This window comes from Argentina silus (genome assembly GCF_951799395.1).
Source record: "Argentina silus genome assembly, chromosome: 4".
NCBI classification, from domain to species: Eukaryota; Metazoa; Chordata; class Actinopteri; order Argentiniformes; family Argentinidae; genus Argentina; species Argentina silus.
The window spans coordinates 1,520,470-1,544,108 of record NC_139658.1 but is presented as its reverse complement, the minus strand read 5'-3'; the positions used below and the strand labels follow the sequence as shown (position 1 = coordinate 1,544,108).

General features: G+C 40.9%; 1 protein-coding gene across 1 annotated transcript; it reads left to right on the top strand.

Annotated features, from left to right (window-relative positions):
- Positions 1-3,243: 3,243 nt before the first annotated feature.
- Positions 3,244-4,347, top strand: LOC310802978 (uncharacterized protein; the record flags this gene model as incomplete). The annotated part of the gene is made up of 1 exon (XM_083667614.1): positions 3,244-4,347. The coding sequence occupies one exon, from the start codon at positions 3,244-3,246 to the stop codon at positions 4,345-4,347; it is 1,104 nt and encodes a 367-aa protein (XP_083523740.1).
- Between the last annotated feature and the right edge of the window lie 19,292 nt (positions 4,348-23,639).

Genomic DNA, 23,639 nt, shown 5'->3' with positions numbered 1-23,639 from the left:
GTTAAACATTAAGGCAGCTTCAGGTTCCCTGTCCATGCAGACCTGACCACAGCTGGCTCTTTGGCTTGCCTCCCCAGGAGACAGGCTATTAGCATAGCTGACACAGTCTGGGGCCCACCCTGAATGACGTATGTCACAACAGGGCCTCTGGCAGGTGCATATCTAATCTAATAGTTTTCTGATTATTGCCGGCTAAGTGTCAGAAAAGTACCACAGCTAAGTTCAAATAAATAAGCCCAACTTTGAAATGTGATTGTTATGTTCGGAAGTTCTTCACAGATTTTTAAAAGAAATGTCTATTTCACTGGAGGTATTAGCCAATCTTAGCAAGACGGGAAATATACATTGCTTTATGCACTACAAGGATATCATTCCATATAATTAGAGGCTCTCAATAACAGTGTCCTTTTAAATCTCTGTTATTGCGCATAGCTTTAGGATTTACCAGCTATTACCTTGGTCAATTAGCCTTAAAAGCAATGGGTGGAGCGTTGCTACAGTAAATATCCTTTGACATGTACAATATAAAATATGAACATGCATTATGTTTTTATGTTGTCTGTGTAGTTGTGGTTTTCATCAATGGAATCACAATCAACATCCTCGTCATTTCTATGATTTTCATAGAGAGAACCAGTAGCTCTTCATTGCACACACGGATGCATACATGGATACTGTATTCACCCCCATACAGTATGCTGTATAAAACCCTCAAAGCTGCAGACAAAAATGAGCTTACTGCAGTATATCTGAGGAGCCAAAAATAGCACAGAGGATCCTGGCAAGTATCAATATACCTGCGATATGTAAATAGACTGGGAGAGATTTCAATGAATAGTATGAAAGCTCTGCCACTTGGCTGTATGCCTGTCATTGTACAGGCCTGGGAGCTCCATCATTTTTTAGGTTCGATACAAACATGCTTATCTAGCAGAAAGTAATTTACTTTACTGAGCAGAGAGGAATGGCCATGTCCACCTTGATTCAACTTATTTGATGCAACATCCACCAAAACCCAAAGCCGCTCCTCTAAAGACAGAAACTTAAAACAGACATATTTATTTATTTATTGATTCACATATATATATATATATATATATATATATATATTCCTGGGGTCCACTCTTCCTGGGGTCCACATGACACGAAGAAACATGACATTGTACATAACAGTAAAACACAATAGCAAAAAATGGATAGTGGGCGTTTGGCTGCAATCTCTTTTTGCTTTAATCATTGATGAATGCCTGTAAAATTAGATTTGTATGATATAAAGTACTGCATTGTTGTTATTGAATTTAGTGGGCAGATGGAGTGCCCACTTTAAAAGATTAAACCACTCTCAAATAAGGCATTGTGGACTGGCATCTGTGTCATAGTGACAGACAGTCCTCATCAGGGAGTTAATTATTTCTTGACCTTGAATTCTAGTAAACTATTGTAATGTGGTAAATTAATATGAGTCATGTGTTGTTATACTTTAGTTTGAATTCTAATGGCCACAACATTATGCAAGCCTGTTACTTCTCCCATGCGTGTAACAGGAGGTGAATACCTGCTCTCACTCTAAGGCTAGTGACTTACATCTGTAAACTGTTGACCCCTTTAGCCAAGATCACCTTCGCCCAAGAGACAGAAACATACAGCTTCTGATTATACTATTTCATAACAGTAGCCATGGGGGGGCTCCATAGGTGACATTTGACTCCATAGGTGACATTTGTAGGTTAACCCAGCAGAGTGAGGATGCTATAGGTACAGTATGTGTGTGATTAGATTGGAGTGACTTTGGAGTTTGCCCTCTTCTTTCATGTTAACCTAATGCTGAGCTGCGGCATAAAGAAACAACCTCTGTCAGATTGTTTCATAAGTAAATTTGCTACAATACCATTGTTTTTAATAATTACCAACATTGAAACCTCTCTCTTGCTCTGTTAATCTCATGTATATCTTAAATTCAAACTGGCCAGTTCCTTCATACGTGGAATGTCTTTTGTTCAGCCTTATTTCAATTGCGCTGTAGGGTATGATGTGTACTGGATGCAAAAACATCGCACCTCAAGGTTAACAGGCCTCTCAGTGCTATGCTGACTTTGGATAGCAACATTAATCTTCTTCCTAGATATAAGTGAAGAGGCTAATGCTAGGTAATGACTGCCCATGTCATGGAATCATATCATTTCATGTGGTTTTATTTCCCCAAGGAAAAGCCACTCAAAGGAAAAATCGTTTACCGAGCCTCGACCAAAGAGATAAAGAATTTCTCCTTCAAAGCTGAGGAATTGAGTGAGCCTGAGAGATATTTACAATGCTGTCGCCATCACAAACAAATGTTTGGTACAGAATGTCTGAAAGAAAGACAGAATTGGAAGAGAGAGAGAGAGAGAGAGAGAGAGAGAGAGAGAGAGAGAGAGAGAGAGAGAATCATCCATTAGGTACAGTCTCTTCCTGCACATTGCTCTCTATTCTCCCCTCTCTCTTGTATGTACATTAACTGTAAATCACACAGTTAATGATTGTGACTATATTCAAACAGGTTTTGTTCTACTAGGACGGCATATAATCTGATGCTTATATTGCTGCAAGTGCCTCCAGGTCTGACCTTTAAAAGGCAATAAAGTGTCACCTGCACACCCCGAATATGAAGGATATCAGATCAGCAATGTGTCCCTCATTTGACACCCCAGTGGGGTTTCTCAGGATAAGGCTGTATTTCATCCTATCCACTGACATGCTTTTAAATACATGCACATGTGTATGTGATTGAAATAAAGCAAATGTACTTTCTCCTTTTTCTTAAAATGAGGTTTTCTTTCCAGTTTATGAAGAGTTGTGTCAACATAAAATGATTTGATGGAATTCATTCAATTTAGTTTGAAACAAAAAACTTGAGGTTGGAGGCATGTTTGATCAATGACTTTTGGTGGTAACTGATTATATAATCATCATGATAGCTTTCCCCTGTCATCTCCCAATAATGTTCACAAATGCAGAAAAATAACCCTGTGATCACTCGTTGCCATAGTAACCCAGGCTGGAGCACCGTTGTGATGCTACAAGGCCACTTGTGATGTCACTGGCTTTGTGACAAACACACTACACAAGTCATACAGCACAATATCTCTAACCATTTGTGTCAAGAGGGACAACATTGTTGTGGACATATTAAGAAAAATTAGACAAACAAAAATAACTTCTGATTTGATTTTCATTTAAAAAACAAAGAACAGAGACTATCCTGCAATGGATAGCTGTGGAGACTTTCAGCAGAATATTGCTATCATAATTGACTTTGGATCTGGCTCCACCAGAGCTGGCTTTTCTGGAGATGAGAAGCCCCGTGCTGTGGTCAGGTCAGTGGTTGGATTGGGAAAGGACCAGACAGAATGTTATTTTGGGAACAACATTCCAAGCAAAGATGTCATTCTCAAGAGGGCTATCACCAATGGAATCATAACTGACTGGGATTCCATGGAAAAGCTATGGAGTCACTTACTCTATGAGGAGCTGCAGGTCTGTCCCAAAGAGCATGGCATCCTGGTGACAGATCCAGCATTCTCCCCCATCTCTAGTCGGGAGAAAACAGCTGAGCTTCTCTTTGAGGAGTTTGAGGCCACAGCAATGTATGTTAGCCATCAGCCTGTGCTGACCATGTACTCATATGGATTGGTTAGTGGTCTAGTGGTGGACTCTGGGGCTGACTGCACCTCTGTCTCCCCAGTCTACAACAGTTACTGCTTACCCCATGCCACCTTTCACATGGACCTGGCTGGACAGGGTGTGACTGACTATCTAAGCAAACTGTTGGCAGAATGTGGCCATGGCCACTCCACTCAGCAGGAGTTCTCATTGCAGGAGATGAAGAGGCAGACCTGCTTCATCTCCCAGGACATTGAAGCAGAGCTGAAGGTGGAGGAGGGAGGCCAACCACTGGATTACCAACTCCCCGATGGGACCAGCGTGACCCTGGGCAACGAGCGTTTCCATTGCGCTGAGATCCTCTTCTGCCCGTCCATAGCAGGAGTCTCCCAGCCCGGGGTGCATATCATGGCCATGAACAGCCTGCAGAAGTGTGCCCCCGAGTGGTGGGAGGCCTTAATGGGAAATGTGGTGGTTTGTGGCGGCTCCTCGTTGTTCAACGGCTTTTCTGAGCGACTGCAGATGGAGATGGAGAAACTGGCCCCCCGGGAGTCCAGGATCAGAGTGCTGTCTGCAGCCCATCAAGAGTTCTCCTCCTGGGTGGGGGGCTCCATCATCACCTGCCTCAGTGCTTTCCAGCCCATGTGGGTGCAGAAACAAGAGTACCTGGAAGAGGGCTGCCGTGTGGTGCGCAAAAAATGCTTTTAGAACTGAGAGCTACTAGATTTGTATCAAATAGGCATGGTGTTTGGAAAAATAAATAGGTATTGATAAAACAATATACATAATGTGTTTTTAAGTAGACCTCTGTGGCTGCACTTGTAAAACATGTTAATTCAATGCATTATTGTATTTCTTCTCTTTACTCTCTCTAGTCTCTCCATATTAATAACAACTCCATTGTTGTTTGATTGATTTTTCCAGACAGATATGTGGTGCAGTATGTATCTGGAACATAATAGATACATTCATTGTCTTTATCTTTTAGCATCTGATGTCTTGTTCTGTGCACATAAATGTTGCCTTGCAACATACTTATGTACATTTTATTTGACGTGTTATCTATAATTTGCATGGACATACAGACCCTAGGGGATTTGGTTTAGTCTCTAAATGTTAGAGGATGGCTTTAATTCTAACAACAATTCGCTGCCTGGTGCATACAGTATGCCTCTCTGTGCATTGTAGTTTAGATGAGAGCACACTATCAGATCCCTACATCCCACTCTAAACAATATTTCATTTAACACACAAACAAACAACAACTCGTAATTTAATGTTTAGGAACCGGTGCAGTATGTTCAAGCAAGAGTATAGAGTATTTATTAAACATAAAATAATAAACGTATCATGAAATAATACTTATGGGAAATTACGAATGTCTTATTTTGGAATATATTTAAGACGCAACTGCATTCAGAGGAATATGGTGTGGGTATGCCTTTGATAATCAGCCAGCCAGTCATAGGTGTTTTGGGCACAGGGCTCCCCTAGGAATGGAAACACTTAACCTACTTAGAGAAGGAAAGATCAATACTTAAAGGCCAACTTGTAGCAGTGTATGGTTGAAATGGAGGAGGTAATTTAAATTTTTGAATTTGTTATCATTAACCAGAAATGAGTATCCTTCGGAGACTGTCACCACCTGGACTTGAGACACAGTGCACTTTACTCCAAGGCTTATAATAACTGTCGATTTCAAGCATTGCAAATTGCGTGGGTTTGTTAAATTGCCACACCCATAGATGACTGTAAGATTAACTCGTTCTAATTCACTCCCTCTCTCTGCCCACACTCGCGCGCTTCATCGTGCGCAATCTACTGTAATTCCGCCCCTTGTTCCCTCGCCAAGCAGAGCTCGACGCACAAGGCATAACAGATGGTACAAATGCACTGGAATTTACAGGTCGTGCTGTTTTAGTCAGAAAAAGTAGTTTAACCAAGTTCAAAGGGCCGATCGGTATACCTGAAGCTACACTCTGAGTGTCAAAAGGTGGATTCTACGTTTACTGTGAAATTTCTTGTCAAGGTAAGTTCCAGCAATTTGAGTTTGATGTTCACAGTAATTTACATTTAGTCTGAACTCGTTTTGAAAGGAAGCTGCATTCCTTTTAATATACATGAATATATATATATATATATATATATATATATATATATATATATATATATATATATATATATATAATATGATGTCTCATAAAGTCTTTGTGTGAAAACACCACTAAACTATCACTTCTTTATTTCGCGCTAGCTCCGCATTGATAACATTTAAGACAATCCATTTGCTGTACATTGCTGCTTCAATCTACTGTACAGTGGCAAGTAATAAAATAATAAAGCATTTTTACGTGAAAGTGAAGAGGAACGATGCACCAGAATTTACGCATTATGATAGACTGTACGAAATAGTTGGCTGTCATTATGTTATCACCAAGCTTTAACACTGAGCGCACACAACTGGATTTGAGCCTAATCTAATTCGGTAGCCCAAATCTTTGTATATTATTAGGGTACCTGTGCCTCCTGTTGATACAGGTGTCATATAGGCTACATCACTGTTAAAAAAAAGTTATATAATAGATATAAACGTCATCGCACCGCATAGGTTTCCAAAAACACTTTGTTGGGAGAGGGACATTCTTATTTCATGTAATGTTTTTTTTAATCATACATTGACTTTTAATTGGAAAAGTGAGTATGATGCTACACGGTGCGGTGCGTGCCAACATGTTGATACTTACACTATGTATGTAGTTGTAGGGTGAACGATACTTACAGCAACTACTGTATGTTGTTGTACGGTGAATGATTGACTGCATTTATTTATTTGTTTCCATAAAAAAAAAAAAAACATGTTCATACCTCTGCATCACCACACACACGTTTTTCCAGGAAAAGGGGATGTACGGATCTTGTTTTAGTAGGCTATAACTGCTGTCTCATTTCCTCTTGTGAAATTCCTGGACACCGAACATGTTTTCTATATCCTTGGGGTGCTGATGATGCACATCACGGCAGGGTTAGGTGCTGATGCTGCTACCTTTAGCGCAGCGTTCAAGTAATCCAATTGCAGTTTGATTAAAAAGTTTTTGATATGTTTGCATATTAGTTATCATAATCTATTGGAAAGGAAGCAAACTTTGTCTCCATGTACAGTGGAGCTATTGAGAGCAACTGGCACGCCAACGAGAAAGAATGCACAGTTTGACACTCAGTTTATGTTTTTTTTTTACAGTGTTAAAGGGAGGTCGATTCCATCCTCTTTCTGTTATTTCAATTGGATTACAGTGAGGGCTATAATCTAACATTTTCACTACATAAACTGTCAGGGTAGTCTATTATGGCAAGCCAGGCTACTCATTTACCAGTCAGTATTCAGTATTAATTGTAAGAACCTTTTTCTTTCAATCTCAAATGTGAAATCAATACTGTAGACCTGGACTGACATAAAGTATATTGTTGAATTACCCATTTCTGTCTCCTTGTGGGGCAGATGCCACATTCACTTCGTCACTCTGCCTTATTACATACTGTAGGGCCAGACACTAATGTATGGATGTCCTATTCATTAGTCACCCCATGAAGATAAGCAATAATGTACTGCCACACTCTTGTTTGGTAGCCGTTAGAAGGCTCATGAAACAACGTTGTGTGAAACATTAACACCATGCTCATTGAACATTTAGTTGTGACCCCTATATTCCAGCTCCAGAGGAATTTTAGTAGTGTAATGGCATTAGTGACAAAATGAAGAAAAAATAATATATGACATTTTAAATATTCATATCACTGTCAATTCCTTTATATGATTCCATACACACACACTATGCACACAGTCTGAAATCCCCTGCTTGAAATTCCCCTCTGTAGCCTATACAGTATATGCAGTATATATACTGTATGATACATGAAAAAGACTTCATTGTGGATGCATTTCTGCTGTACGTTGATGCCATTCATCCATATGCTGAGTCTCTAAGGCTTAGTCTCTGGGGGCTTTTAAGATGAAGCGTGCACATTGGGTCACTCGTGAGCTGCATCCGCTTCGTACCTCATGAGCTACCAGAAGGGGTCCTGATCTAGGCCCCAGGTGGCCAAAAGCAGCAGCCGCTGGATAGAGCAGCAGACTACATTCACAGTTCACATATCCACTTCACAGTTTGTACACAATTAGACCCCCAGGGAAAGGCGCTCTCAGTTTATCTGCTTATGCCTTTGTGGGAGTTGATTGTGTTTGTTTGTTTGTGTGTGTGTGTGTGTGTGTGTGTGTGTGTGTGTGTGTGTGTGTGTGTGTGTGTGTGTGTGTGTGTGTTTGAGAGAAGTGAATGCAAAATATGTCTGTCAAAATGTAATGGTGGTTCTACAAATGCTAAGTTATATTACTTACATATTATAAACACACATCATCATAACGGTGCTACCTAAATGAGAAATTATCAATAGAGGCTGACACTAGAAGTAGCTGCAGTACATGTTTTTAAAATATGTTTGATTAATCATGAATACTTTTTCCAATAATACAATATTTAAGATATGAAAAATAGTCCCTGGTTGTACTGTGGCTCTCTCTCCTACAGCAGTGGTTGTGGTCAAAGCCAGCTCTCCAATTGATTTGATTCCAAGTGGATTGGTAGGGTGTCTCTTTCCCTGGGAGCCTTTCTGATGGCAAGGTCACTCACCCCTCCACTCTACTGAAGATGAATTACACGTCTTGACATCAAGCTGAAACATTGTCAGTATGAAGAGACAAGGGCAGCAATATTAGAGTGCAGTGGATGCTCTCACTATGGTATTTCATTAGATTGAAGTTTGAATGATGGGACTGTTGTTGTGAGCATGAGAATAAAAGGTTTTTGGGTGGAGTGAAGGTTTCATATTACCACAGACAAGAGTGTTTAATGACTCAAGTCAGAGATAACATCCAAAGAGTTTTGAAAGTGATAGATCTTAAGTAATAAGATAAAACTTATTTCACCAGGACCGTAAGTGAATTGAGAGTACTGTATAGTGTCTCGCTTTGAAGTGTAGAATCAAAGGCTTGTAATGTTCAGCTACGGCTGATACCATGATATTGACTTTGCATAACTGATTGCCTCAGAATGTGTGTTGGCATTCAACACATCTTTTACTGTTGCATACATGTTTTACATGTGACCTAAAGGGACAGCTAAATAAAACCAAGCAGCAGTCTTTTTCACAGAAATACAATCGTTTTTCATTCAAGGTTTTGCTTTTTTAATTTTCTTTTTATTTGATGTTATTTTAAAAAACAAAACAAAACATGTTTGAATCCTGGTTATTGTGTCTGATTCAATAGAACCTTAAATAATGATAAATCCGATGTTTATGCAAGGACTCCAATAACGGAGCCTCTCTATTATCTCTGCGTCAGTGTGTAATATTGTTCCCTGATGTGCCCCATTATAATGCACTGCTTGTGTTGTATTTCACTGCTGTTATCGACTTACTATATGCAGATCATTAACTGTCCTCATTTGCCTTGGAAAGTAAAGACAACAGAGGAAAGGTTATATTGACACTGTTGAATATCTATTCACCCTGCTGTAGTTTTAGTCAAGTAGAATCAATATGATTGTGAGCAGCACTTCAGTGGCCATACCTCCATATGCCAAGACTGTTTACCATTATTAGCCTGTACAGTATGATGTATGTTAGCTCATACAGTACATAGCAGCACATACTCTAAATGAGATGCCACCGTAGATGATTATATGCTGACATTCAGTTTTGTAAATGCCCATCAGTGCACATACAGTATACTGTAGAGACAAATGTCATCTCAGTCTGCCAGTTAATTATTTACCATATGCGCCAGTAAATGTCACTGGCTCAGTACGTGGACAGACACATTACAGTACACATGGAATCACTCATATATCATCCTGAATCTGTATTACTGTAAGAGAGTTAGTGGGAGATGGAAGGTTGAGGGGCTGCGTCATATCACATTACATCACATCACTGTTTACCTGTTATACTGTAGGTGTTCAGTGTCAACTGTTGGTTTTGAGAAATGAAGACAAAGTAATTGTACTGTGTCCAATTAATGTCACATTTCAGATTAATTGGGTGTTTCAACTATAGTTGCTATATAGTAGCTCTGAATTGCTGCGTTGAGTACATTGTACTTCTACAAATTAGAGTAGTAGGCCTACAGAATACTACACTGTACTTACTTCCTACTCTTTCTCTGCCTCCAGTTGTCTGATACTGAAGTCATCAGCATTGGTTCATCAATCATCACAAGGCCATGCAGATCCAGGCTGTGACATGTGGCCTTGGTCACAGTTCACTATCGTGTAACATACGTTGGAGAGAGTGGAGAGGCCTGTGGATGTGTTCACACAAACGTAGAGACAAGATGGAGCGGGGATGATAGATCACCTTTGGCATCATGTGGCAATCAGTCTCCTCAGGTCCAATACTTCTCTTTATGAGTGGGAGTAATGTAGTGGAAAGGTGGACACCATCCTCTGTTTTATAGAGTGAGATTGATTCCACCAATTGGAAAGAATGAGGGAGAGGGGAGGAGAAGAACAGTCATTTTGGGGAAATCAGACAAGTCTTTTTTGCCCTCAAAGCTCTTCTTTACTGAAAGGGTTGCTGGTGGTACCATGCGGCTTCAAAGAGCCACCCCGGCTAGCATCCACAAATAGCAAATTTAAAGGGGAATTTTAAATGGAAAGTGATTAATATTTCACCTCGCCATTGATTCATACTGCCACTGTAGACATTTTCATCTTTCAGTGAGTCGCTTATGCAAAGAGGAGTGGTGACGTTACTACTGTCTTGATATGGTGCATCCTCTCCTCTCCACTGTTGATCAGAAATAATGGGCCCCCTGTGCACAGTGCTACTGCCATCTTTAAGTTATCTCCACTCCAGCTTGCCAACACAACCCTTCCACAGTCATTTTCTCATTCAAAACAGTAGTGGGAATGGAGGTGGCTGAAAAGATAAAGGGGATGATGGATTGAGATTATTGTGAGAAACGTTTAAAGAAGGAAAAACGAGAAAGGGGTTATTGTGATGTTTGTTGGTGGCGTCCTACAGTGGAGAAGACTGACATTTCATTCTATGATAATACTATCGGTTAAAGAAAGGAAGGTAATTCTATATGGTGACATTTTTCTAATCAACTCTGGGCTTCAGAATGTGGTTCTCGTTTTATGCCAGACGAATCACGATGCATTTCCAATGACGTTTTTCAAAAGGCAATTTTTCTACCCCAACCAACCTCGAGAGAGCACTGATGTAAATTGTATGGCATATGGAACATTTGGTCCTGATCTGGGGGAACATTCACTGATTGACAAAGACATGCGCATACAATTGCCTGCATAAGTTATTGTCACTCTCCATCTCCATGTAATTTTGCCTTGTCTTCCCAATGTGAAGGCAGTTCTTTACACTCTAATTGCAAGTCTTATAGGTGAAGGACAGGGAAAAATCAATTTTCATTAAAGCCTCATGACGAAGACACGCACTGCTATGGCATTTGCCTGACTACAATTGACCAGGCGATGGAAAGAGAGCCCCCCCCATGGTAGTTTTTCATGTCTTTGACAGGATCAGTACTGACACTGTCCCAGCTGACCCCAAGGTCAGGGGGTTAATGTTGCTCTGGTGACAGCCTTGTCAGGATGGAGTGTAGGGATGTTTGGGACACTTGGCAAAAGCATTTCTTCTGTCCTCCTCTACTTTGTTTACACTGATTTGAAAGAAGCTGGTAGGTGAAAGCAAATTTTTGGTAGGCATCCACCAATATTGCTTTCTCTTACCTTTTAGTTCTCTGATCAGTACAGATGAAAGCAAGGAAAGAAGAAGAGGAGGTCATCACTTTAGTCTCCCAAGATGCACTTCTGAATACTCTATGCTGATCTATTTGAGCAGTGAGTTGACAAGGTGACACTTTCACAGTCTTTTTTTTTTGTGATCAATTTTTTTTATTGTTTACATCATACCAACAGAAACAACAAGTACAACACGAGACAGAACAAGAAACAAACCAAAAAAACAAACAAGAAACAAAAAAAAAAAAAAAAAAAAAAAAAAAAAAACCCAGGGAGAACACACTTTAACAGTCTTGTCTCACACTTGACGGCTCTTAGCCTGGATACTCAACAAGAACAAATAGTTAATACACTGTCGTACAGAAGGAGGCAAACTTTCAGAGTACACTCCTCCCCTGTACTTTCAGAGGTACCTGGGGGGGGATCAGACTTTGGGTAGATGACACACTGCTGACTTTGGTAGGCCTTTGGAGGAGCAGATATACAGTGGAGAGAATTGAGGGAGATGAAGGGAGCAGCAGAAGGAAATCTACTCATCCAAAACTCAGACAGGTGGTGGACATGGAGGAGAAGGCTGTTCAAACTATTCTCATCATTTTCATTGACTGTTTTTACTCTGCTCACGCAAAGGACATAAGATCAAATCCATGTGATAATGTACAGAAAGATTCATTTGTTCTTGCTACTCCAACACAAAAACAAACCCTTTGATTCTGACAGATGAGTGTGCGAGCAAGCACGCTCCTAAATTTAGCTCCATACAGCATAACATAACATACATCCTCCTCCTCCGAACCAATTGACGCTGCTCTCTGCATTCAGCAGGAACCGTACTGTACTATGATGCCATTGAAGGACTTTGTAACCAAGGCAACAAACAACAGGCACAGAAAATGGTCAGATTAGCTGTGAAGTGTGAATCATTTCAGATATCCATAATGTCAGCGAGGCCTGGTCTGTGCTTAAAATGGGTAAAAGGTTTGCTCACCTTTGTGGAGAATTCTACTTTATCTTAGCTGCTTTATTTCTGTTTTATTACTGTGTATCAGTGTGGTATCAACATGTTGCAGATGCAAATTTAAGCACTTCAATGTTCTGTACATAACCAAACAGGGTTTGGTTTAGTTTAGGGTTTAGAAAGCTATGATATAGAAACACACATAATGGGATTTTAACATCTAATAATGGAGAACTGAATAGAGAAATAGAGAGAGACAGAGAGAGAGCTAGAGCGAGAGAGAGGGGGGGGGGGGGGGGGGAGCAGGAGAGAGAGATGCACTGAGATGATCAATGCCATCAGTAGAGGAGCTGATGGGGGTGGATGCCTCCATTAACGGCAAGGATTCACACCTCAGTCATTCATCTCACCACCACCTCCTACCATATTGACCCCTGTCACATGCTCTGAGTCACCTAGCTCCCGCTCCCCCCACTCTGCCTGCTCCCAATGTGTTACATGAGCCTCTCTCTCTCTGAGCAGAACTACCAACAACATATTTACTGTATCAGCACCTAGACGGCAGGAAAGAAAGGGAGAAATATATATATATAGATTCAGACTGCTACTATTGACTGGATGAAGGTCTCAGAGGTGGGCTTTGTCATCCACGTGGGAGTAAGGAAACATCATCACCACTTTGTGGTGGATAGTAGTGTTTTTGTAGAGCAGCAAGGCTGCTCTCCCTGCTCCATTAGCATACACTGCAAATGGCAAGCGTGCTGCCTCAGAAAACTGACCCATGTGCTTTCAGTGCTGTGGACATTCTCTCAGCTCACATTTGTACTGGTCCCTCTGTTCTGCTGTAGTTTTACTGTAAATGAGCCTGACTCATTTCTTATAGTGATGCATTTGTTTATAACCAAGGACAGGGGGGTTATGAAACAGAGGATGTCTGGTTGCTGTGTGATCTGATTTAATGTCACTTTAACAAAGGAGAAGATAGCAGTTCTCAAGGAGATGTTATTGGACAGAAATAGTTGTTGTGTTATTGTTTCTGATTTGTTTAAGTTTTTGTTATTTTATTTGAATTCTCAATTACCAATCCCTAGAATAGCTGCCCACTAGGCTTATGATATACTCTAAATGATTTTGTCTTTGACTTCCTGAGCATCATGCCCTCTCTGACATGGATGATAAAGACACATTTGCTCTCCACTGCTCTAATCCACTGTCTCTCAGGCATCCGTATCTTTCTACTCCAACATAAAAGCATGAGTTTTTGGTGCATGGACAGAGACTCACTTTAGCAACCACCCCATCTGCAGTGCAGAATAAACTACCATGGACTGAGGGAAAACAGAGGCAGAGAGAGGAGAGGCTGGCTTTTGGTCCCAGTCCTCTTGGACTGTGGTCTCTATCTTTTAGGGCAAGACAAATATTGTCCTACTGTGTGTGTGAGACACGCATCAGTGCCCAGAATTATTTAAATGTTGGTTTATGCACCAAACGTGATGACGTGTGTGTGTGTGTGTGTGTGTGTGTGTGTGTGTGTGTGTGTGACCTGCTGTGTATACTATAATGAATCAGGAAGTGTTCCCAGCATGGGGACAAGATTTGGCTCTGAAGGGGAGCAGGTGGGCCACACTGGTGGGCAGGCGGTACCCTGATTCCTCTAGGACTCTGGACCATATGCAGAGCTGCTCACAACCTCCCACTGTCTGTCCCTACTGTGGGTCCCAACACATATGCAATCATGCTCTGTTGCTTTCACTTGCTTGGAGACACACGATAAACAGCAAATTATTTGATTCATATAATTATATCAGTGTCGCCTTGAACTGAAAATGTTCCTGTGTGAAGCATAAAATGTTATAGATGAATGCTGAGTAAGTTGATTTATTTTGAGGCATCTGTTTATCAATGCCATTGAGGTGATGATGTGGGAGCCACAGTGGCCTCTGAGACAGTACTCTACAGTCTCTAAACAATACCTCATGTTTTAAAGCCTGTCTCTGGTCCGTTTCATTGATCCTATGTCTTTCCCCAGTGGTTTATGTACCTTGGTCAGCAAATTCTGATTTAAGAGGAGGACAGAGATGAAGGTAATTAGAATTTTGGAATGTGACAGAACCAACATATTAACCTGCTGGCACGACATACACCTGAAATCATCAGGTATGAAAATATTTAAGCCCCTGTAACTCTGGGATATTTATGCCTTTGGCTTTTTTAGCATTTGGCAATGGGCCTTCAAGCTCTGCCTAATCCATTTAAATTGTTTAGTGATGGATCATCAGCACATGGGCACCTAGAGTAACTGGTCATTTGAGGAGACCGCTGTGACCGTGTCTCCCAGCCAGCCAACCAACTTTCTGTCTTTTCCAGAGTCTCTGGAGAAGTTTCTTTACCCTCTGTGGCTCTGTGGTTACTAGGTAGCCTGGATTAAGGTTTAAGAGCCACTGAACTATGCTACTGTACATGCTAAGCAGCATTTCTAGTTGTGATGTGAGGAGATTACTTTTCAACCCCTGAAGCTTACAAAATACCACACTAAGGGCCGGTTTCACAGACAAGGCTTAAGCCTAGTCCTGGACTAATTCACACTTTCAATGGGAAATTGCCATTGAGGATGCTTTTTAGTCTAGGACTAGGCTTAAGCCTTTTTCTGCAAACATGCTTCCCTCATCCAGTTTATAGACTGCAGTGATGTGGGGGTGAGAGAGTGCTTAGTGAGCATATCTTCATGAGATCAAGGTAAATAAGTACACATATTATTAACCCCCTGCATTGCACATGTAAATGTGCAGTAACCTACAGTATGACCTTTAATCTCTATTGAGTCAGCTACTGTTTTATGGTGCTGATTTATGGTGCATGATTTTTCTTCTGATTTGGGGGAAGCAGTATCATTCCTAATATTCTCAGATTGGGATTGAACATGGACTGTAGCTAGTTGCTGAAGGATGTTGTCGATAAACAGTTTGTCTAAAGCATCCTAATGTTAGCCAGGATAGACATTACATTGCATAAGTATTTGTGTGCAAAAATGATTTGATAAATGCTGGACAACATTTGGCTCCTCACCAGAGGAAGGACGTCAATCAAACATACGCATCTCAGTCATTTAGCACCTTTTCCCAATAATGAGACCGTAACTAGGTTTAACTGCACTTTCCTTTTGATCGTCTAAAACTGGCTCATTTGATGTTACAGTTTGCAGATGGCAAAGCAAAAATGTTTTATTTTCTACTTTTATTTTTCAACATTGTTTAATTTATTTACTTGTAATTATATCCTAGATAACAGTCTTTAATGTTAGGAATAGGGCCCTAGAATACAAGATGTAAGGATGAGGCTTCACTGTGTTTTACCTCCACTAGTAGAAGAGAAGCTGTAACAAGGGGGATGGTCCCAAGGGACCTGCAATAATCACACTCCCTTATAGCAGCAACTCACCCTCAAGGCTTTTAAGACCTCACAGCTCTGGATCTATATTTCCAGGAATTTTTTGCTGTTCTCATTCCTTTGCAAATGCGCTATCGCAGTAGTATAGGGAGATTCAGGAGCTGTGGGGATACGAGCCACTGAACTGTGCTACTGTACATGCTAAGCAGCATTTCTAGTTGTGGTGTAAGGAGATTACTTTTTCAACCCCCAAAGCTTACAAAATTCGCCACTAAGTCTCTTAATTATTTTCCTGTATGATGGGAAACAAGCCCTCTCCTAACATTGAGAGTAACCGTTTTCTGGAAACATGCTTCCCTCATCCATTTTATAGCTCTATGGTGGTGTGGGGTGAAAGACAGTGCTTAGAGAGCAAATCTTCATGAGATCAAGGTAGATCAGTACACATATGAACCCCCTACATTACACATGTAAATGTACAGTAACATACAGTATGACTTTTAATTTCTGGTGAGTCTCTTTACATTAGCTACTGATTTATGGTGCATGATCTTTCATCTGATTTTGGGGAAGCAGTATCATTTCTTTATCATTCTCAGACTGGGACTGAACATGGACTGTAGATATTTGCTGAAGGATGTTATCAATATACAGTTTGTCTAAAGCATCCTAATGTTAGCCAGGATAGACAGGGAATAATGCATGACAGCAGGAGAGTACAGGATAAGTTGAGCTATTACACTCATTGTTTTTGGAATACACCCTCAAAAGAAGAACTTGACACCCCACAGTTATTATCTGATACATAACTGGTGCAGAATTGCAATGAGTTGCTTCAGTTTGTTGTCCGTTCCATCCTGAATAGAACCCAATAGTGTAGAGAATATTTCGACTTTGATTTCACAGAGGCTCCTGAAAACAACAGCAGCCCCATAACACTTAGATCCAGCAGTGTCTATTTCCCCTAAATCCAGAGCAACACACTCGTAATGAGCCTCTCTGTCGTACTCTGGCCCTGCGCTCACTCACACACTGTGGAAGAGCAGTGATCTTCCCAATTGAAAGAGAATCCAAATGAACACTGCAAGGCTTTCAAGATTAAACTGTGGAAATGGACCAGATGGCTCTTTGATTTCCTTTTGAAGGAGGGAGGCTAACAAACCCTTCATTAAGATAATTTCCACTGATAAAAATACTATTTACAAGGTGTCCAGAAATGTTTGTCCAACAGGAGGCGCTATTCATCCAAACAGCAGAAGGCCAGCCATATCTCTAAATATTATTCCATTCCATTATTAATTTGTACAGATTGATGATTTACTTGTTTTTTTCACTACTGTATGTATGCATGGAGGTTTGGGAAGCTGCTCTTTGCTGTGGTGAAGTGAAGATGTATGGTAGTCAAATAGCACAGTAAGCTTAACATTCCACTGCAGCAGTACCGCCTCTCTTCTGCTGACTCACCACTTTCTCCAGATCCTCTAATCCACTACAGCAGTGTCATGACTGACTGACCATCAGCTGACTGAGATCAAGCAAGGAGATCCAACCAAGCTCAGTAGGGCTCAGTAAGTTTAGTTCTGGAAAATTGCAAACAATATAATATCGCTTTGCTATGTACACTTCAGAAGCCTATTTCACATAGCATTGTGTTTTCCTTGGCTAATTTACAATAAAGACACAGAGATCTTACAGAGGTATATGAACCAAACCATATTATCAAATGCTATTACCATCATATCCATCACAGATCCAGCTTCGAGCAATATATTCATCATATTCAATTCATTTTTGGCCATCTTGGACTTCAGGGCAAAAGAGGTTTCCCTTGATTTAAACATCTGGCTTTCGGCATTGTCCCTTCAACCCCATCTGTCAAAGGCATTTTTCATGCTTTGAACTTTTCAGTCCCAGTTCAGTGGAGGCATGATGTGAGAGGCTTTTCTCTCCCTGGTATTAGTATAGAGCTGTTCAAACTGAGTGTGAAGGGGAAATGAAATATGAAGATAGGCAGTGGTAGTATATGCAATGCTGCTGAGAGACAGACGGAAAAATAATGAGTGCATTAGTCAAAATCTGTTTACTCCACAGAGAGGTAGGGAAATATAAGGATTGTGAGGGGACAAGGAGACGGAACTGAGAGAGTGTGTTTTTTCAGGGAGTTGAGTATAGGCAAAAATGTTTGTGTGTAGAGATAAATGCAGAAAGGATGTCAATCAAACACACCCATCTCAGTGTTTTACCATATAATGAGACCTTACAGTTTGCAGATGGGAAAGCAAAATGTATTATTTTCTCTACTTTTGTTTTTCAACATTGTTTAATTTATTTACTTGTAATTATATCCTAGATAACAGTCTTTAATGTTAGGAATAGGGCCCTAGAATACAAGATGTAAGGATGAGGCTTCACTGTGTTTTACCTCCACTAGTAGAAGAGAAGCTGTAACAAGGGGGATGGTCCCAAGGGACCTGCAATAATCACCCTCCCTTATAGCAGCAACTCACCCTCAAGGCTTTTAAGACCTCACAGTTCTGGAACTAGATCTTTCCAGGAATGTTTAGCTGTTCTCTTTCCTTTGCAAATGCACAGTAGTATAGGGAGATTCAGGAGCTGGGGGATAAGAGCCACTGAACTGTGCTACTGTAAAATGCTAAGCAGCATTTGTAGTTGTGGTGTGAGGAGATTACTTTTTCAACCCCCAAATCTAACAGAGACAGCCCTGACGGCAGGTATACAAGGGATACAGGGATACAAGATGGTGACTGAGCAGGACTCATAACACCTGGCGTAGATAGCCAGACAAGAGCTAGAATAGATGCCGGTCTGTAGCCATCTTCTTTACTAGCTTGTTGTCTTGCCAAACTAATTTTCCCAAAGAAAGACTGGATCTGATATCATAAACGTATTTCCATGTTTTTTTTCTCTCCCAGTCTTCCCTCTGGTGCAAGACGGGTAGCAGGGACACAGAAATGTGTGATATGACAGTCATCTTGAGAGCTCAGCTATGTGTCCCTGTTAGATCAGCTGAAGATACATAGCTTAAGACCCGCCAGGCTGTCCAGAAATGTGTCAGAGTAAAGACAGTGTCTGTTTGGTTCACATTTACAGCCAGTAACTGTGCCTTGATACACTCTCCCCGCAACTGAAAAGGTACAGTAGTGGACTGCATTACTTCTAAATCATATTTGAACTAAATATTGAAGTGGGTGAAACATTAGTATATCCGACAATACTTTTGCGCTATTATGATTACTTAGTATATGCATTTTTATATTGAAGGGAAAAAAAATAATCTGCCCCCCTTCTTGCGATCCCTTCCTCCGATGGGCCAAATGGCCATTGTAAACTTTTTGGGAATGTTTGAATACTGAGTGTCATTTGACTGTAACTGATAAGATGATGTCTGATTGGTTGACCCTTACAACAACTCTTGATTTGAATACTGATGGTTAAAAGGTGGGTATAAAACAGAATTTGTCTTCTTCTCTTGGTTCCAGCTGTATGTCTATGAGTATACAGGCCATGTGGTCTGTTTTTTTTCTCTCTCTCTCTCTCTCTCTCTCTCTCTCTCTCTCTCTCTCTCTCTCTCTCTCTCTCTCTCTCTCTCTCTCCACCTCTCTCTGCTCTTTCACCAATGTCTTTATGATGTATTTGCCTTGTACTGTAATAGATGTATTAGTTTACAACGTTATTAAAGCCTCATCTGATTTATTCTCACTTGACCATTGTTGCTCTGGTCAACCCAAACACAGTTCGTTGCACATAGTGTTAATTAAATTAAATGGAGTCAGATTATTAATATGACAGAATGCTTTGTTATTAACTCTAGAGAGCTAGACTTCCCTGCTAATCCTTCTTATTGTAACTGCCAACCTTTAATGCTCTACAATGTCAATTAAGAAGATACTGTATGTCCTAAAGTTGCAGTACTGTAGGTTCAGCTACAGTACTGCAGTATCCATTTCCATCTATATGTGAATAGCAAATGCTTAATCTCTACTGCTTCAATGGGAGGAATCCATCACAGCTTGGCTTTTTTTTCTCATATATTATTACTTTGCACTATCTCTCTCAGCTTTTAAATGGGCTTTTTTTTTAATCAATTTGCACTCTCAACACTGTAGTCAGCGCTCTGAAGAGACCTTCAATCCATGTGAGGCTGACATTAAAAATGAGTCCGCTATTATTTATCTGTGGCGTGAGACAAAAATATTTCATGTAATGTCAATTTTATGTGTGGCAATTAAAGTGTGTGTAGCTGAAGCAGCATGGAGGAATAGGAATCTAATGAGATTGTTGCACGTGGCTCTGTTCATAGTAGGAGAGAGAGGAGGGGGCTGTGTCATTGAATGCAATCTTCCCCCATAAACTAGAGAGATATATATTGTCTCCCCTTATGTTACTGTGTTAAAGCTAGCACCATGTACTGTACCTGCACAGAATGTTGTTGTGAAGGAATTTGATTAAATGTCTTTTGTACCATTGGAAAAGTTAAATGTCACATTCAGTCATTGTATTTAAGGCGTCTTGTGGTAATAGGTAAAACCTATATTCAGGCACAGGTGCAGGTCAATCTTTGAAAACAATGTCTTACTGTCCTCTTCATTATTCAGGAGAAAGGTATGGAGAAACATTTCTCCTTAGGTGTTCGTGTGTGCCTGTGTGTGTGTGTGTGTGTGTGTGTGTGTGTGTGTGTGTGTGTGTGTGTGTGTGTGTGTGTGTGTGTGTGTGTGTGTGTGTGTGTACTCTCTCTTTACGGGATTGTCAGGCAGAGTAAAACTGAAGCCACAGGAGAGCAGCATCTCTGGGTTTTTTGTTGGAGAGAGTCAGATATCTCTGTTGGGCCCTGAGTTAACCCAGTCATGCTCATTAATCGCTCAGCCTCCCCGGGCTAGCCTTCGTGATGAATAATTTGCTATGATGTTGAGCTCCTTTGGAGGACAGCTGTGTTTTTTAAGTAATTAGGTGTCCAAAACTCGCAAGCATCACCTCACATAGAAATCTACACACCCACATTCTCTTATGTCTTACCACACTGTGCTGTAGGTATTACTGAACAACCATGGACAGACATATACATTTCACTATGTCAATTACGGCTGTATGCGATGTACGTGACAAATACAATTTGATATGATTTGATTTGATTTGGTTCAGGATTCTAGACAGGAGGCACGTTTGTGCAGCTAAAATGTATTCCTTTCCTATGCAGATCTGAAAGGACACATACACACACAGAGAGTAGGCAACATTTCGTTCACACTCAAGTGCTTGCATGCACTCAGGCATACTTCCCAGTGCATGCTCACATACTGTACACTGTACACACAACCTGTCCCCCAGGATGGGCTGTCTGTAGCTGTTTTTATCATCAAAACAGGTCTGCATTTGAGCCGAAACACTCTGTGGCAGAGCATTCTCTAGGAGCACTATATTGCTCATCGCCACAGTATGTGTGCAAGGATATAGAGGTGTATAACCTGTGTGTGAACAGTAGCTACCATAAAATACAATATTTACTTTGTTTTCATTTTCATTTTCCTTACTTTGTTTCCATTTTTTTGATGATTTGAAGCCTACAACATGGGTTAGATTGTACTCATGTATCAGTTAAAAAACAGCAGAAAAACATAATCAACCTGTTATGGTCCCACAGTGTCACCTTCACTACTACTGTATGGCTCTGTGACTTCATCACTTTGGCCCTGCCATGTTAAAAGGGAGAGGGCGACAAAAGAAAGAGATTCTTTTCTTTTCACACTGGCAGCTTACAGAATGTGAAGAGAGCAGCTGCTGGCATAGGTCTTTGGTTATCTCTGTTACACAACCGTTGCCTATATGAAAGGGGAATAGTAAGATTAATGCAGCAAGGTCTGTCAGAGGATTACAGGAACCATGGAGAGAGGTGGAGAGAGGAGAGAGGAGATAGAAGAGAGGAGAGAGGTGGAGAGAGGAGAGAGGAGAGAGGAGAGAGGAGAGAGGAGAGTGGAGAGAAGAGAGAGGAGAGAGGAGAGAGGAGAGGGGAGAGAGGAGAGAGGTGGAGAGAGGAGAGAGGTAGAGAGGAGAGAGGAGAGAGAGGAGAGAGGAAAGAGGAAAGAGAGGAGAGTGGAGAGAGGAGAGAGGAGAGAGGAGAGAGGAGAGAGGAGAGAGGTGGAGAGAGGAGAGCGGTGCGGAAGAGAGAAGAGAGACCAAGAGGAGGGAGGTGGAGAGAGGAGAGTGGTAGAGAGAGGAAAGAGAGGAGAGAGGTAGAGAGAGGAGAGAGGTAGAGAGATTGTTTGATTGTTTGAGCTTGAGGTGTTTGAAAAGGTTTGCTGTGTCAAGCTGACTCTACGTACCGTCGCCTCACAAAGATAATTTTTTGCCTGTTGATTTCTTGAAATATACTGAATGAAAACCCTTCTGACATCACTGCTAACATAGTGCATTTAAAGATTTCAAATAATTTGTAGCACTTTTGTAAGTGACACAGACAGTGGGGAGGGTGAGAAAGCAACGCAGCTCAGCTCAGTTCAGCTCACAGGAAAAGACTGACGATGCTACTGTGGTTGTAATGTCATAATGGAGAAACTGTGTGAGGCAGAGAGGCACTTCCAAAGGCTGCAATGCACACAGGCTCTGAGGAGCTGTCAGCTGCTTCTGAGAAACTGAAATAATTGATAGCGAATGCCTCTCATTTTACCCTCTCATTATTTCTCTCTGTGCCTTTGTTTTTCCCTGTGACACGCAAAGGTAGAGAGCAGCAGCAGCCGTAGTGGGGGCAGTCTCTTAGACCTGAGAGAGTTAGTTTTGTGCCTAACTCATGATAGGCTTCAGTGTTACTTATGTATTCTAGGAGAATTACTCTATCCACACCACAGCACGGGACTCCAGCTCTAGGAGCAGATAGATACACCCATAAAATATACAGGACATCCTCATTTGCCTGATGAGATGAGGTATATTTGTTTTTGTTTTAAATTAATAATATATAGTCATTGATTCTTTCAGAATATAATTTATGAATGCCTAATTAGTTTCAACTGTCTTAGGCCATAAGAACCCCAAATATAAGATTGTTTTACTTCATTGATGTAAACAATGTACAGTCATTGTAAACAAATACTGTATAGCTTCAAAACATTGTTACAACTATAATTTGACCTCATGGATGTTTGGTACTTACATGAATTTGACATTGGCTGTTTACCAAAAAAAGTAGAGGGTTACTTTGTTGTTTGAATCCCAGATTGCCCTTTTAAGCCCTCAGTTGAGTCACTGCAAGTGATATGTCACAGAGGGTTAGTCCCAACAGAGCGAGAGTTGCTGAGAGAGAGAGAGAGAGAGAGAGAGAGAGAGAGAGAGAGAGAGAGAGAGAGAGAGAGAGAGAGAGAGAGGTGACACAGGAGGAGTGAAAGTGAGAAGCATATTAAGTGGAGAGAGTACTGTACTGTATGCATAGTCACAGCAAGTGGAACAATATAGGTCAATGAGAAAAAATGACTATTTATGTGAAATAAATGACAAGTGTAGTGTATTGTAGTATTCAAGAGAAGTTGCTGGTCTGTCTGGATTCTAAGCAGCTATGTGGGAAAGAATCCCACAAACGTTGGGTCACAGATATTGAACCAGCTCTAGAAATTCTGCTTTGCAAAGCTGTCAGTCTTAAATGATTCCTGACAGGCGCTATCTGGGGAGCAAATGAGGGATGTAATGTATTAACGAGAGTGGCAGTTTGACTGTATAGGGTACACACAGCCACAGACAGAGAGGGGCAAAGACACTGAATCAGAGCTGTGACTGGAGAGGGAAGAATGGTGATTATGACACACAGAGAGAGAAAGTGCCGCGGGACTCTC